General features: G+C 33.1%; 1 protein-coding gene and 1 pseudogene across 2 annotated transcripts; one reads left to right on the forward strand and one right to left on the reverse strand.

The window, feature by feature from the left end:
- Positions 1-592: 592 nt before the first annotated feature.
- Positions 593-14,829, reverse strand: LOC139786430 (uncharacterized). Of its 2 annotated transcripts, XM_071725598.1 has the most exons (6): positions 14,652-14,829; positions 5,207-5,667; positions 3,831-4,274; positions 3,463-3,732; positions 2,265-2,428; positions 593-965 (listed from the first exon to the last, which is right to left on the reverse strand). In XM_071725598.1, the coding sequence occupies exons 2-5, from the start codon at positions 5,647-5,649 to the stop codon at positions 2,272-2,274; spliced, it is 1,314 nt and encodes a 437-aa protein (XP_071581699.1). In that variant the 5' UTR covers positions 5,650-5,667; positions 14,652-14,829; the 3' UTR covers positions 593-965; positions 2,265-2,271. The 2 variants fall into 2 exon arrangements, with proteins under 2 accessions (XP_071581699.1, XP_071581698.1); XM_071725597.1 differs by having other exon boundaries at positions 593-2,428.
- Positions 7,338-11,642, forward strand: LOC139786431 (uncharacterized; annotated as a pseudogene).
- Positions 14,830-16,501: the final 1,672 nt, after the last annotated feature.

The raw sequence follows: 16,501 nt of genomic DNA on the forward strand, positions 1-16,501 counted from the left end.
AGAAAAGACTGAAGAATATAATAGAATTAGAAACAGGCCGATATCTCAAAATTTGTGGAAGTTAGAGCTACCATGGACATTTCTTAAAAAATTTAAAATTTTATAAAGAAAGAACCCCTTTACCGATCAAGCCAAATTCAATACCTTCCTTTAATGATATATCCTTTCTTTAATGATACAACCTTCCTTTAATGATACATTATCGATTAAAAAAAAATTTAGCCCGATACCACGGACATCAAATCTGTACGTGAGCGTATGTATATACACTCGAGTGTGTATATTTCATATTGAAATATTTCATAATAGATTCACAATTTTATGAAACTTGAACTATTCTATCTATAAAATAATTTGATATTAAAATAAAACAAAAAATTTTTGAAGACCATAGTATGTATTATATCAAAGAAGAAGACAAAGATAATATATAATAAAGAAATGTGACATAAAAGACGCTTGGTGCTGCTATACCAATCGAGAGAAACATCTTGATGGTTATAATAAAAATATTTGTTGACGCAGACGAGTGTAAGGAGAGGAGGGGGACTCAGGAATAATGAGTTGGTATAAAGTGCTCAAAACCGAAATGTTGATTGCAAATTAACACTCTTGATATATATTTAAGAAAAGATACAACGCTTATATATTTCTATACGTGACTAGCCGCTTTCAATGGCTGCGTTAGAGCTACTGAACCCTGAACCGCTCGCGTAGATCGTCGCTCGATCAGCCTCGTTCGACGCTTGAGAGACGTCGGCATACTTGCATACTACTTTATCGACAAAAACAAACACGCGTAAAACTACATCAAATATTAATAATAATATTCATAGTCACATATGTTAGTAATTAATATTAACATATTATAAATAGTTTATAATACGAAAATGTCTATATATAAGGTTATAATAGTTTTCCGTGAGAAGCAAATCATAAAATTACCATTCCGTGCTCTCTTATCCCTTACGGAAAGAAACTACAGCCAGTAAATATTACACTTGTGTAGTTACTACAGGACCACCTGTAGTTATCACAGAAAGGAACACAATAATCTGTAGTTATTACACGCTGTAATTACTTAGTGCGTGAAATCCCTGTAATATGGAATACACGTCTAATCATGAAGGGTGAAATCCACTACACGTGTAATCCACTATATATGTAATATATTACACGTGTGGTAAGTGACTTGTGTAGTAGACTACACGTGTAATCCATTATATGTGTAATATACTACACGTGTGGTAAGTGACTTGTGTAGTAGACTACACATGTAATCTACAAAATGTGTAATACACTACTACACATGTGTATTAAACGTAATGCTACCAGTAATCCATAAAATTTGAAATAGCGAGTCTTATCATATATGGAGGGGTAAAAACCACAGTGGTGTAAGTCAAATTTTTAAAAATATTTTCTCGTGTGCATAGATGCAATTTATATATTGTACAGATTGCATCTATGCACACGAGAAAATATTTTTAAAAATTTGAGTTACACCACTGTGGTTTTTACCCCTCCACCTCCATATATAGTATACTTTTACTTCAATGCAGCTGTATATATATAAATTATTTCTATAAATATTGTTTGAAATTTATTAGATTTAATGTATCACTTTTTAACCACATTTTATTATTTTTTAATTTCATATTTTATAAGTAATTTCATAATGAGCCGGCACTGGTTTCTGACATTCACCCGACTTTAAGAAATATTATATCATATATCCAATTTAAAATTTTATTACTCTTTTTAAACTGAATTTGTTTCTTAAGATGATTTTTGAAAAATTATATATTTGTGCTGGTTATGACATATGTAGACTATATATAACACTTACATCAAATTAAGAAGTAGTCTACCACGTAAGGCAGTTGGCTCACGATCCAGAGGTCCCGAGATCCCGAGTTCGAATCCCACCAAGGTAAGTGTGTTTTTCAAATACAAGAAAATATTTATAATCATAGACTGCATCTTAAGAAACAAATTTAGTTATAAAAAAGTAATAAAACTAAGAAAAAATAATTTTTTTTTATGCCGGGTGAATATCGGAAATCAGTGTCCTCTAGTATTAAGAGGACTGCAATCTTGTAGTCCTGTAATCCTGTAATATTTTCCTGTAATCCGAGCGTATAGTACGAAAATATTACAGTATATTACAATACTTCAGTCTGTAATTTTGTGTAATACTTTTATGTAGTTCCTGTAATATAATTTTCTGTAATCCGCTGTAGTTTCTTTCCGTAAGGGTATACGTCTGTATTACGTAATAGAAAAATCGGGTACAATTTTCGTCGATTTTTCATAAATTTTTTGTAGTTTGTCTGTACTGTAGTTCGCTGCCTTATACATGCCCTTCCGTATCATACTATTAAGAGTGACTCTTATAGGTGAAAATTTAGTTGCGTAGAACAGAAATCTGAAATTATCAAAATTACAGAAATGTAGAATGTATAAAATATTCAGGATTGGGAAGTAACGCGTTACTTGTAACGCCGTTACTGTTACAGTTTCTTCTTTTTCGTAACGGACTCGTAACGGCGTTATTTTTTCCTTTTTGTAACTGTAACGGTAACGTAGTTACATTTTTTCAGTAATGGTAACGAATTTAACAGTTCATACTTTTAACGTTACTTTTTAATTTTGATTCTATATTTATGACACAATTTTCGTATATTCGTGTTGTTACCAATCACAAAGCCGTATTAGTATAAGAACAAACTTTATGAATACCAGCTTTGAGGCCGGGCGCTCGCCGCTGCACTTTTTCGTGTTAAAATTTTTAAACATAAAATTAAGAGTACAAAGAAAGTATAAATTTGGCTGTATTTATAAATTTAATGAAAACTAAAATTTTTTATTTGCATTTTAAGCATTAAAACATTTCTCTTTAAATTTTTTGTGGTCTTGCGATTTAAAATATAAAATTTTATTACTTTTATTAATATTTTAACAAAAAATATTACAAAAGTAAATTTTTTAGTCTGTGACCTCATTGTAGTATTAAAAAAGTAACGAAAAAAGTAACGAATCGTTACTTTTTAAGTAATGGTAACGATAACGAGTTACTTTTGAGAATCAGTAACTATGGCTGCGGTCCATTTGATGCTACAAATGCTTCGAAGCATTCTTCTTCTCCTTTCTTTCAATGGAGAAAGAAGAAGAAAAAGAACGCTTCGAAGCACTTGTAACATCAAATGGACCGCAGCCTATATCAGTTACTAATACAATACTATCCGTTAGGTAACTAGTTACTTTATTGACTCGGTAACGAGTAACGGTAACTAGTTACTTTTAAAAAATAACTTTCTTATCCCTGAAAATATTCGAATTTTATAATACATAGAATTTTATAATACATAGAATTTTATAATACATAGAATTAAAGTTAATATTTTTTATGAATTTTCTCTATATCTTTCTGTTAATTAATTTGATAAATATATTACTTACTTGTAGATCTTATAAAGGATCCACTCTGTGTAATTAAGTGACGCGTATAAATTAGGCATCTTTAGATTTAGCGTGTCTGTGGCGATTAATATCATCACTTTAAAAGGCATATAAAATATTACAGGCCAATAATTTATATGTTCAACAAGACATCTGATTATGTGCTCCCATTCTGGTGTCAATTCCTTAAAATTTGGTATTACCCAATATTGAAAAAGGTCATTCACGCGTTGTTTTATGTTTTCGAGGCTGCCACGGCAAAAGTTGTACCTGGATATATAAAAAATCCAGATTACTTTCTCCCCAACCTAATATACATGTGATTATAACACAGTACACAGTATATATTATAATTGCACTATACATACTCATCTTCCATTCCAAGAAAATATCCATAACATTTCCACATATAGCAGAAAGCCTCCAAGTCTTCGTCGGTCGGGTCGTGTATTCCAATATTTTGTGGATAGAGCAAAGGTGCAACTATGAAACAACACTGAGCAAATGAAAAGTCGGCGTTGTTTATACCTTTCGGTTTGTATGGTGATTTGTTGATGATTGTATGACGCTGTCCAAATTTCTCAGGTGAAGAAATCGCAGCGAAATCCTTCAGAAGCAATTCACGATCTACACACCATGGATTTGCGAATGTGCACGCAGCAGCAATTTGCTCATTATCCATCTGACACACCTTTCTCCTTATCGCCACATGCTTACTACGTACTACTTGCATATTTGTGTAAGCTTCTGTTCCCTTAATCCAAGGCTCTCCATCATACCAGCTGAACATCCGTTTTACAGTCGCTATGTACCTTTGAAATGTATAAAATATATTTATGAAAATGTATAAAGTACTTATTACTTATATTCCTGGTGAAAAATTTCTCATATTTTTCTCATATTTTCACATATTTCTCATATTTTCTCAGAAATTTTGCAAGAATTCGAACTTATGAAAAATTCTGAAAAAATACCTAATCCCAGTTAGAAAGGTGACGTCGATTTGACGTTAATTTGACGTTGAAGAGGTTGACAGCTGGTTAAGTTGAATTGATCGACGTATTCGACATCGAATCATTGTTAATCGACGAACTTTTTGACTGATTATATATGAAATTTTTCAAATACTTCCAGAAATAATTGGATAAAGATTTTCGGAATATTTCAGTACCCGTATGTATGAAAATTTATAATAAATTTTACAGATTTTCTCATATTTATTCAGATTTCTACAAAAATATATTAGCGAAAAATATATTATTTTTATTTTGAGGGAGATTCCAGATTCGAATCCTGGCTGAGGTAACATTTTTAGCAATAAATTCTTTACAGATTTTAAATAATTAAATCGCATCGATTTAATTGTGGGGAGGGAAGGGTGTTTAATGTTCCAACGATAGCTGCGTTTCAAGTCCGGCTGTGATCGGCGCGCAGTAAAAAGTTAGAATATAGATGTATTATTAATAATACATATATATGGAAAAAATTAATATTGAGCTGCCTAAGATCTATGCTTAGACCGAAAATGGCTTGTATCTTATTCGATTATTTTTATTTTATCTGATTGTGAGTTTTTATGAAAACGTTCCAATTCGTATAAAAAAATCTGGAAAATTTAGAGTATTCTGAGAAAATTTGAAAATTTTTATAGAAATTCTAATTAATTAATAACATGAAAAATTCTGAGATAATTTTCCACCAGGGATGTTTATATATAAATACAATATTTTAGAAGGATACTTACTTTTGGAATCCTAAATACGGCGTATGGCTATGTTCTCCCAAAATAATTGGCCCTAGTTCTTCTTGAAATGTATAAATATACATCAAGCCCATTATTTTGGATAAGATTATCGCGGTGTAATTTTTTTGGACAAATTTTTGTCCCCTGCGATATTTATCCATATCCATCCATTCAGGTAACTTTTCCAAGGTTCGGTCATCATTTAATTGGCAAAAGAACGCTGGTATGACGCTGTGTAAAGACTGCGGCATATTTGGAAATAATTCTGCTATGTTTTTTTTTATCCAGTCGCATTGTTTTTTTACGGTCCAGGCATCGAAATGATTTGGCAATTTATTTTGAGAATTTACTCCGAATATGTCTTTAAATATCATTACAAGTCCATATTCGTCCAAGTTTTTCGAGCTAGATTTTATATCGTACTGAATATTGGTATTCATCATATTTTATGGATAACGCAACTGTAACACAAGTACAAAACATAAATTTATTGTAAACTTGTAAGTTTGATTATTATATTGTTTTTTAAGGTACATAGAAAAAAATAATATTCTTGATTTGAAAATATCTTTAGTTTCAAGTTCCAACAACGTGGAAATCTTGAAATGAGCCCGGGAAAAAAAATCTCTTATAATGTCTTATATGATTATATAAGAAGCGATCTTATATGCTCATATATGAATTTTGGCCTGATAAGAACTTATATGGTCATATATGATTATATAAGATTATATAAGGGCATATAAAAAAATATCTCTTATAATGTCTTATATGCTCATATAAGAAGCCATCTTATCATATATGAATTTTGGCCTGATAAGAGTTTATATGGTCATATATGATTATATAAGATTATATATAAGGACATATATGGACTTGGTTAGCGGATGTGGACGAATGAGTGTCAGAGAGTGTATGAGTGCGATAATTCTAGCGAATATTTAGAGTAGACGATAGTTTGTTAAGGTGCCGGGGGCAGGAGAGGGTGAGTTGAGAGGGGTGGAAGCGACGTAATTGAGGGGAAGACGCGAAAAGTGACAAAGAGGAGTATAAGCAAGAATTAAAAAAGGGAGTCAGAATAGGTTAAGTTAAGATAAGGTAGCAACACGCGGTAGGCACGGTTAATTTACAGATGAGGTAGATAGGCAGGCGAATCGGTGGGACGGATGGCGACTCGCGGCGGAGAGGGTAGGCGGTACTGGGCAGGCGTGCTTAAGCTCCGTCTACATGCCGAATGAAGTGCAAGGCACAGGCAAAAAGAAGACCGCGAGGGATCTGAAAGGAAGGGAAAGAGCAGATTCGTTGAGCATACTGGATTACGTACGGGGTGGAGATAAGGAGAAAGAGAAGGAACATATCAAGAGGAAACGAGAAGAGAGGGAGAGAATGGCAGATGAAACATTTAAGAGAAGTAATATGATGGATAGAACACCACCAGGTTTGAAGCAGACAGGAGAGGAGAGGGAGATAAAGAAGGAAGAAGGAATACTGATGGGGTTGCTGAGGGAACTTAAAATAGAAATGGTAGGACTGAGGAACGAGATAAAGGAAATAAAAGAAAACTGGGAGCTGAGAGTGGATAGAATGGAGAAGAAGCTGGTAGAGATGGAAGAGAGAATGAAAGTGATGGAGAGATGGAGAGGAGACACCGGAGTTGCTAAAGGAGAAAATATAGAACAAATAGTGGAGAAAGTAGCGGAATTAGTAAAACAAAATAAAGGAAAAGAAGAGTCGCGAGAAGGGAAGGGGGAGGCAAGGGACGAAATAGGACAAGAAGTCAGAAGATCGAAAAGAATAATAGAAGAAAAAGAGAAAAGAGAGAGAAGGAACAAGATAGTAATAAGAGGGTTGAATACAAACACAAAGTCGAGAAGCATAAAAGACGTAGCTAGGGAATTGCTAGAGCAAGAATTTAAGGTAAAAAAATGAGGTAAGAAGTGTTCAAACCGTGGGAATGGAAGGAAGAGAAGTGGTAATAATAGAATTGGAGGACTGGGAAATCAAAGAGAAGCTAATGAAAGAGAAGAAAAAACTAAAGGACAAAGCGGTAGGCAGAATCTATATTGACCATGATCTGACGAAGACGGAGAGAGAGGTACAGAGAAAAATAAAGGAGCGTGCAAGAATAGAGAAAGAAGATGGGAAGATAGTTAAAGTAGGATATAAAAAGATGAATATAGGAGGAAAGCAGTATGTGTGGAGCGAGGAAGCAGACGATCTAAGAGAAAAGAAAAATTTCTAGATGGTGGCCAAGTTAGGAGAAGTGAACCTGTAAGTTGTGGCATTCAAGTTGTGCGGAGATATTTTGAAAAAGAAATAAACTCGGATTTATCACTATCAACTTCTCTTTCATCACATTCTGTTTTGGTACATCCGAATTTAACAAATTTGCATTATGATGGTCCACTTGTTTCCAATTGTAACAATCCACAATATAAAATTGTGAAGTATAACGGAATTACATTGAAAGCTGGGACACTCGCAGATAGTTGTTGCGGCTTAAATTGTGGTGCCATTGTATGTATAGAAAATATAACACACTGTTCAGAGCGAAATATTCCAGTCATTATAGGTCGCGAATTTTTAGAAAAAAACGACCTATATAATATTCCTTGTCCATCATCATTACTTGGAATTTATAATGTGCACTCATGCTCAGAATTGAAATCGTGGCCATTAAAAAATGTTATTAGAAAATATGTGAAGTTGCCGCATGGAAATGACAAATATGCAGTTTTTCCATTGATACATAGCAAAATGTAATATGTATTGAAACAGAATTGCTGGCACGATGAAGATGTACGTAGTCGTTGAATTTGAAGATGGACTCTCAGTAGTTCCAAAGAATTGGTTGACTAAAGATCTGACGGAAGCCTTTTGGCCTATTTACACTAGTACTGCAAGACACGACAAAGCAGTTAAACGTATGGAGGAGCCGGAATCTATGGACAAAATGTTCCATTCGAAAAATATATGGGACATATAGTAAGTAACATTATATTTGTTTCTGAAATATATGTGTATTATTATTTGTTTTCCACATGCAATATTAATGTTTGTTGATGTCTATTAATAATTATAGGACAATGGTACATGTTTTTATTTCCATTATGTTATTTTGTTGCAGTGAGTTATGACGTGGCAAGACAAAAGTTGAAACGAGCCGAAGAAGAGTCTGATCTTACATCAAATACCGAGAAAGATGAATCTCGTAAAAGAACAAGAAAAAATAGAGCTAAAAAAGATATGAACTCATCAATGAGCAGCAATGATATTGAACTGTCAGATGACAGTATTATATTAGACAGCATGCCAAAAGTACCGAAGTTTTCAAACAAAAATATTTATTTGAAAAAAACCGGAAATGCACAAAAAAGTAAGAACTTTATAAAGCACTAGCTTAAACGGAAAAAATATACTCCCCGAATTTCCTGTTTCTAAGTTTAGGGGTTTGGGCTGGGCGTTTATGAGTCAGTCGGGACATTTGCTTATATATATATATATATGTATATATATATATGGTGCGCAACTAAGTTTCCGGGTTTTTTTTATCAATAAAAAATGGAAAATTTCAAGAGAAATACAAAAAATGGTTTATTCATAGTATCGTCCCTCGCTAGCTATACATTTTCGCCATCTCTCTGGCAATACATGAATACCGCGACAATAAAACGACGCGTCTTTGGACCGAAACCATTCATCCAACCAATTTTGCACTTCTTCGAAATTGGTCAAGTGTAGCCCAGCCAAGCCATGCGCCATCGAACCGGAACAAGTGATAATCGGAAGGCGCCAGGTCTGGCGAATACGGCGGGTGCGGTAGCAGATCCCATTTCAGCGTTTTGATGGTGTCCTGGACGATGGAACTGCGATGGCACGGAGCGTTGTCGTGCTGCAATATCACTCGTTCGTGTCTCGTGTCCCATTCTGGCCGTTTTTCGAGCAATGTATGGTTTAAATTGATCAGTTGTTGTCGGTAGCGATGCCCATTGACAGTTTCGCCCGGTTTCAGCAGCTCATAGTACACGATTCCTTTCTGGTCCCACCAAACGCAGAGCATTGTCTTCTTTCCAAAACGATTTGGCCGTGCCGTCGATGTTGATTCTTCACCAGGTGAAAGCCACGATTTTTTGCGTTTGGGATTCTCTAAATATATCCACTTCTCATCGCCAGTAACAATTCGATGAAGAAAACTCTTTCTTTCATGCCGCAAAAGCAAAATTTAGGAAGTGGCTCTTCGATTTTCCATCTGTCTCTCAGTCAACTCATGCGGCACCCATTTTCCTTCCTTTTGAATTTTTCCCATGGCATGTAAACGTTTGGAAATACCTTGGTGAGTCATGTTTAATGCCTCTGCAAGTTGATCTTGTGTTTGCGTATCATCTTCATCCAATAACGCTTGCAGATCGGCGTCCTCAATTGTTTTTGGTCTTCCGGAGCGCTCCTTGTCCTCAGTGTCGAAATCGCCACTTCTGAAGCGTTTAAACCAATCTTCACAGGTAGTTTTCGATGGTGCATGTTCGCCGTAGGCCTCCTCAAGCAAACGACGTGCTTCAGCTGCATTTTTTTTCAAGTTAAAGCAGAAAAGCAAAGCTTCCCGCAAATGCTGTTTATTTGGCACAAAGCTCGACATCTCCGTTGTTAGAAAAAATATTTTTGCGTTGCGATATGTGTTTATATAACGACTGGTTATTGTTAACAGATGTCCGTGCTATAACTTCAGACAACTTCAGACATGTAAGTCGAGTACATGTGTTATTGGTGCCATCTATGTGTGAAACCCGGAAACTTAGTTGCGCACCTAGTATATATATATTAATACACTAAAAAATAATAGAATAATGTTTCAGTAACGTATTGTTGTATGATTTTCAGGTTTTGATGACAGATCATATGATAAGAGACAGAGTACAAAGACAACGGAAAATACTGCATCAAACAATCACTACAATGTAGGAAAGAAAGATTTTCGTAAGTATAATTTTTGTTGAAATGAGATTTACACAAAAAATTTATAAGTGGCTATCTTGGGTTTATAACTGAGTATATCTATATTTTAGATATCTATGGCTACGTTCAGCGGAAAAGCAGCTCAGTGAGCACTCAGTGAGCTGCTTTTTTCGCTGAACACAGCCTATCTATCTGAAAACTGTATAAATAATATATACAATGGTTACATTGTTTCATTACTTTTAGATCCACCACCAGTTGTTGGTTCTGGCTACATTAGACCCGGTGGGTCTAGGAATTATCAAATAGAAGAAGAAAAAGAAGACGACCCAGTTTATATTGAAAGTAATGAGCGAGATTATGAAGATAATGATGTATTAAGTCCGAGCTTGACCTCTAATAAAGGTTAGTATACAAGTAATTTTTATTTTACTTTATATTTTACAATTATTCATGAATTTTTCATATTGTTAATCTAGTAATTGTAGTTTTATATGTAGGTAAATGTGAGATCAGTATGTTAAAATTGTATTGAAATAGTAATGGTAATATTATTTTATTACATTTAGGTCCACAAAATAAAAATATTTCTGAAGATGAAGAATCATGTGATGATGGCGATAATGATAAGGTTAATGCTTCAGTAATGTCGTTAGCAGCAAAGAAGACTAAAGTACTAGGACCAAATGACAATTGTAAACGAAGTAAGTATGCAAATAGTTCCTATTTTACTTACGATTATTATCTATATTTGAGTTGTAATGTTATTTATTCTGAAAAAATTTTGCGTCATATTTTTTATTTGTAGTTCAGATTACATTTTTTCATATTTTTAATTTGTAGAATTTCTGAAAATGTTATCTTTTCTTTTCATACATAAATGGAATCTGTTTTGAATGTTTTTTAGAATCAAACAGTCCTACACAATATTTAATTCGAAAAGTAACGGATATGAACATGAAAATAAATACCATGCTCACGGCCATAAAAAATATTGAACAGCGCGTTGACAAACTTTCAACTGGTACTTTCGAAACGGAAGAAAGACAAAAAATTGATATTTTTCAAGATCTGCCATTGAAGGATAAAAACGATCTTGAAGCGATGGAAACAAAATTAAAAAATAATGCATCTTATCGAAGTGAAATGGTAAGTAAATCAAATGTCTAATTTTTAATATTATAAAATTTCCGTACATTCTATACTTTGTACGTTTTTTTTTATTGTTTCAAATATTTACAAATATTTCAGACGACACAACTGGCATTTGTATTATGTGAAAACATGAAAACATCATGTTTGCGACTGATGAAACTAATGATTTCTAATGACCTGGCGATGAAGTACAGTTGGTATGGTGCAAAAAAGAAACAAATATTTTCCAAATTAGAAATTTGCAAAATAATTATAAGTAAGTAAAATTTAAAAAAAAAAGGTAAAAAAAGGCGCCAAGTACACGCATAGTAGTGTATATGTATTATGTTGTTACCCCGAAAAAAACAAAGTGGTAGTATAATACCTCCAAATAGCTTTACCCTAATAGCAGCGCCAAGTGTTTATAAAATGCGTAATACTACAAAAAGGCGTGATATCCGTACAAAATTACCTTTCTTAAAAAAAAGGTAAAGAAAGGCGCCAAGTACACGTATAGTAGTGTATATGTTGTTACCTCGAAAAAAAAGAAAATGGTAGTATTATACCTCGAAAAAACCTAAGTAACAAGTGGTAGACGTACTCTTTGTATCTCGAAAAATCTCGAAAAAATCTAAGCAGTAGTATCTTTATTTCCAAAAAATTATAACCCAAGTGATACACATCACAAAATTATGTTACCTTATCAAAGAAGAGTCGCGTTTCAAGTGATCTATTACAATTACAAAAAAGAAATGATATCTCTTTAAATTATAGCGCCAATTACAGAGAGAACATATATATCGCCTCAAAAAATAATTGTTGCACTACTTTGAAAAATCTTTACATGGTGTCAATTAGAAAAAGAATGTATGATAACAATTTTATAAGATTAAAAAATTTTATTTAAATTTAACAAGGGAATACAAGATATTTAAATACAAAGTTTACATGTGTATTTTTTAGTGGTCACAAAGAATTACAGAGGAACAATACAAAATAAAAATATTTTATTAAAATATTTAATCCAACGAGGGAATACAAGGTATTTAAATACAAAGTTTATATATGTATTTTTCAATAGAATAAAAAATTTAATCACAAAGAATTACAGAGATAGTACAAAATAAAAATATTTTATTAAAATACATAAATTTTTCTTGTAAAAAAACTTGGCGCTGCTAGACCTCGAAATTTTAAATAAATAAATAAACTTATCCTATACTTAATTATAAGCCGCATTATTCGCCGTCGTCACGCACACCCATATCATTCGCTCGCACATACACACCACGCTGATAATCATTTTGTTACTTCCGTCGCATTCTTCTATGAATTATTTTTATTTATTGTTATCCTTATTTATTTAAAATTTCGAGGTCTAGCAGCGCCAAGTTTTTTTACAAGAAAAATTTATGTATTTTAATAAAATATTTTTATTTTGTACTATCTCTGTAATTCTTTGTGATTAAATCTTTTATTCTATTGAAAAATACATATATAAACTTTGTATTTAAATACCTTGTATTCCCTCGTTGGATTAAATATTTTAATAAAATATTTTTATTTTGTACTGTTCCTCTGTAATTCTTTGTGACCACTAAAAAATACACATGTAAACTTTGTATTTAAATATCTTGTATTCCCTTGTTAAATTTAAATAAAATTTTTTAATCCTTTCTAAAAAAAGGCATGTTAAGTCGATAGTCGAATTTATTGTTGCCGCTTTTTCCGCGATGCTGATTGGTTTTCTCGCTGCGCTTACTTCATTTGCAGCTGTCATCGTATATTTTGACAGTTGTGTGTATCAAGAAATTAATAGTGTAATAGTAATAGCATAATGTTAAAGCTAAATAGCGCGCGCGAAGCGCGCGTCTGTGGTGCTAGTCTTATAAAATTGTTATCATACATTCTTTTTCTAATTGACACCATTGCATGTAAAGATTTTTCAAAGTAGTGCAACAATTATCTTTTGAGGCAATATATATGTTCTCTCTGTAATTGGTGCTGTAATTTAAAGAGATATCATTTCTTTTTTTTGTAATTGTAATAGATCACTTGAAGCGCGACTCTTCTTTGATAAGGTAACATAATTTTGTGATGTGTATCACTTGGGTTATAATTTTTTGGAAATAAAGATACTACTGCTTAGATTTTTTCGAGATTTTTCGAGATACAAAGAGTACGTCTACCACTTGTTACTTAGGTTTTTTCGAGGTATAATACTACCACTTTCTTTTTTTTCGAGGTAACAACATATACACTACTATACGTGTACTTGGCGCCTTTCTTTACCTTTTTTTTAAGAAAGGTAATTTTGTACGGATTTGTATTTATGTGATATATGTAAACTTAAACACGCACATATTTTCCTGTATCTTTTCATGTACATTTTCCTGTATCCATATATTAAGCAGCTTACCCTAACGAATAAAATGAGACTTTAGGAAATGATTTAGTCATGCCTCAGAGCTAGATCAGAAGCTAATCAGATTTGCTGCAAAATTTCCAGGAATACCAGTATTTAGAATCTGCATTACTGATGACTTGATGAGGTCTACCGCTCAAACTAAAAAATAATTACATTTGCATGTATTATTTCTATCGATAATGTTTCTATCGTGAATGTTTCCACAAAATTTCTCCTGTTTGCAGTCACTAATAGCAACGGCTGAGAACAGCGCGTAGTGTCCCCTTGTTGTTAGTATAATACCGAGTGGTGATACCATAAACATAGCCGTAGTAAACATAAAATTTCGATCACTCGATCTGGGTGAGTCACATTTTATATGTACTTTGTGTCGCGATACTACACCGTACCGCGTGATCCAACAACTCTATCCGATTTTAGAGTTTTACACGGTTACTTACATTTAGCTGTTGTAAACATATTTGCTCAAAATGTGTAAAACTCTAAAATTGAATAGAGTTGTTGGATCAAGCGGTACAGTTTTAGCATCGTGACGCAAAGTACATAAAAAATGTGACTCATCCAGATCAAAATGTATAATAAATATTTGTAGGCGACATAAAAACAAAATTCATGAAAATGTAAATACGGAACAAACATGGAGCATGAATGTTTTTTATTTGTATACTTGGCTTATTGGAGGGCAAATATTATACTGAAAGATGAATTTGTTTCGATTTCGATGAATAGCGTTAATTTCGTGGATATTCTTCAATTGTCCCTAAGGTAGTTGAAGTGTTAGGCTACGGTCAACGTGACGCTACAAATGCTTCGAAGCATTCCTCTTCTCTTTTCTTTCAATGAAGAAAGAAGGAGAAGAAGAACGCTTCAAAGCATTTGTAGCGTCACGTTGACCGTAGCCTTAATCGTAAATAAAGAATCACATCTATCTACCTCTTTGTAAGTTTTTACAACTGATTTCGTCCTGGAGACGGCGCGGCGGTGGATTATTTCTCTCGTCAGGATGACAAAAGGATGTAATGAGTCTCTCGTGCGATTATTATGCCTTCTCAGAAAGTTGGTAAGCTTTACTGTCAGCAGTTGGATAACGATCGGCGTTGTTGGAAAAGAACTGAAAGATCGACACTATATGCATGATACTTAAATATTATTGGCGATGGTTAAAGAGAGAAAGAGACTGCAATATTGGTGGCACCGTGTACTCGCACGGCAAAACAACGAGATGAAGAGCAGCACGTCATACATATTTTCTTTAGGTCTGAAGATGCTTTATGCGTCAATCATGATTTATTTATTATGAATGAAAAATGATCGATGTATTACATGTATTACAAAAAATTTTATGCGAGCTATTCTGATTAATATCTACCATAATGAAAAATAATAATATCTATATATCTATTAAAATAATTTAAAAAGTAGTTTGTTTTTAATAATTCTAGTTCCAACGATAACCGAATGTGTAGATAAAAAATCTGTTTCGTTTTTCTGTGTCAGATTACTGAGTGTCCAGATTTTATGGGAACCGTGAGACCTTGCGCGCTTGGACGCGTCACGCAAATATTTGTATAACTTTCGTAACTTTTATTATTTCTACTTGAAAAAATTCTGAATTATACACAAAATGATTATCGACATTGATTCGACGTCGGGTCAACTAAAACAGTCAAAAAGTTCGTCGATTAACAGTGATTCGCCGTCGAAGACGTCGATCAATTCGACTTAACCAGCTGTCAACTTTTTCGACGTCAAATTAACGTCAAATCGACGTTACCTTTCTAACTGGGATAAGTTGCGATAAATGGACGATGACTAGCATATTTGCTACACTGTTGATTACCGTGCGGACGTGTATCACATTACGCTGTGCCCACAACAGAGCCTCTTCTTAATTTCGAATTTTAACTTTTAATTTGTTTAATATTGTATGTTATGACCAACAACATATCTTTTTATTTTGAATTTTAATTCTTTTATTTTATATATTACGCTAAGACCAACATCTTAAAATGTTCTGCCGGTTCTGCGGTAATATTGTTGCGTGTTTGTCATGATAGTAAGGTCATAGTAACATGATTTGAAAATCAAATAAGAATTATATGATTCAAAGTGCACTTTCAAAATGACACACGCGAGCGTGAATTAGTTATATAAATGTTTCTTTAAGACGCTCCTATAAGTGTATTACGCGCGCATTTTGAAACTGCCCTTCGATAAAAATGAGCAGATGAGAACGATGCACTTTTGTCAGAGAACTAGTTCAAAGAGAGATAAGGTAGAGCAAAAGATTATAGACATTTTAAAAATATCAATACATACACAAAATCGCAGCGGTTAATAGTGCACGATAAAACGATCGATGCGTCACGTATGGACGCTTTCAAAACGATAGCATTTTATACTATTGTTCCTCCGATATATCCCAGTAAGCAAAAAACATACATATGTCAATGTGTAACTTTACGTCGAACAATCATATAGTCATTATAATCTTCAATTTTGGCTATATTTAACCTTTTCTACACCTTTAAAATTAAAGCAACGAGACAAAAATAAAAAATGACCACAATTTGTGATATAAAGTATTAATTCCATTTCTACATAAAACAATAAATATAAAAAACAAGTGCAGCATGTATTCCTAAGTGACTATATCTATGATTCATCTGGTATCTTAAATTATAAATATTTGTAATTAATTCACGCATACTCGTGCGTCATTTTGCGCGTGCACTTTGGATCATTCTTACTTGACTTTCATATCATGATTATATGACCTTACT

Source organism: Temnothorax nylanderi, unplaced genomic scaffold (assembly GCF_030848795.1).
Source record: "Temnothorax nylanderi isolate EJ_2023f unplaced genomic scaffold, tnyl_v1.0 TNYL_tig1034_pilon, whole genome shotgun sequence".
Classification (NCBI taxonomy): domain Eukaryota; kingdom Metazoa; phylum Arthropoda; class Insecta; order Hymenoptera; family Formicidae; genus Temnothorax; species Temnothorax nylanderi.

Coding starts and splice junctions, on each gene's coding strand:
- LOC139786430 (XM_071725598.1), bottom strand. CDS start 5,649: ATGATGAATACCAATATTCAGTACGATATAAAATCTAGCTCGAAAAAC. Junction 4,275..5,206: donor CCGTATTTAGGATTCCAAAA/GTAAGTATCCTT, acceptor TACATTTCAAAG/GTACATAGCGACTGTAAAAC. Junction 3,733..3,830: donor TTTCTTGGAATGGAAGATGA/GTATGTATAGTG, acceptor TTATATATCCAG/GTACAACTTTTGCCGTGGCA.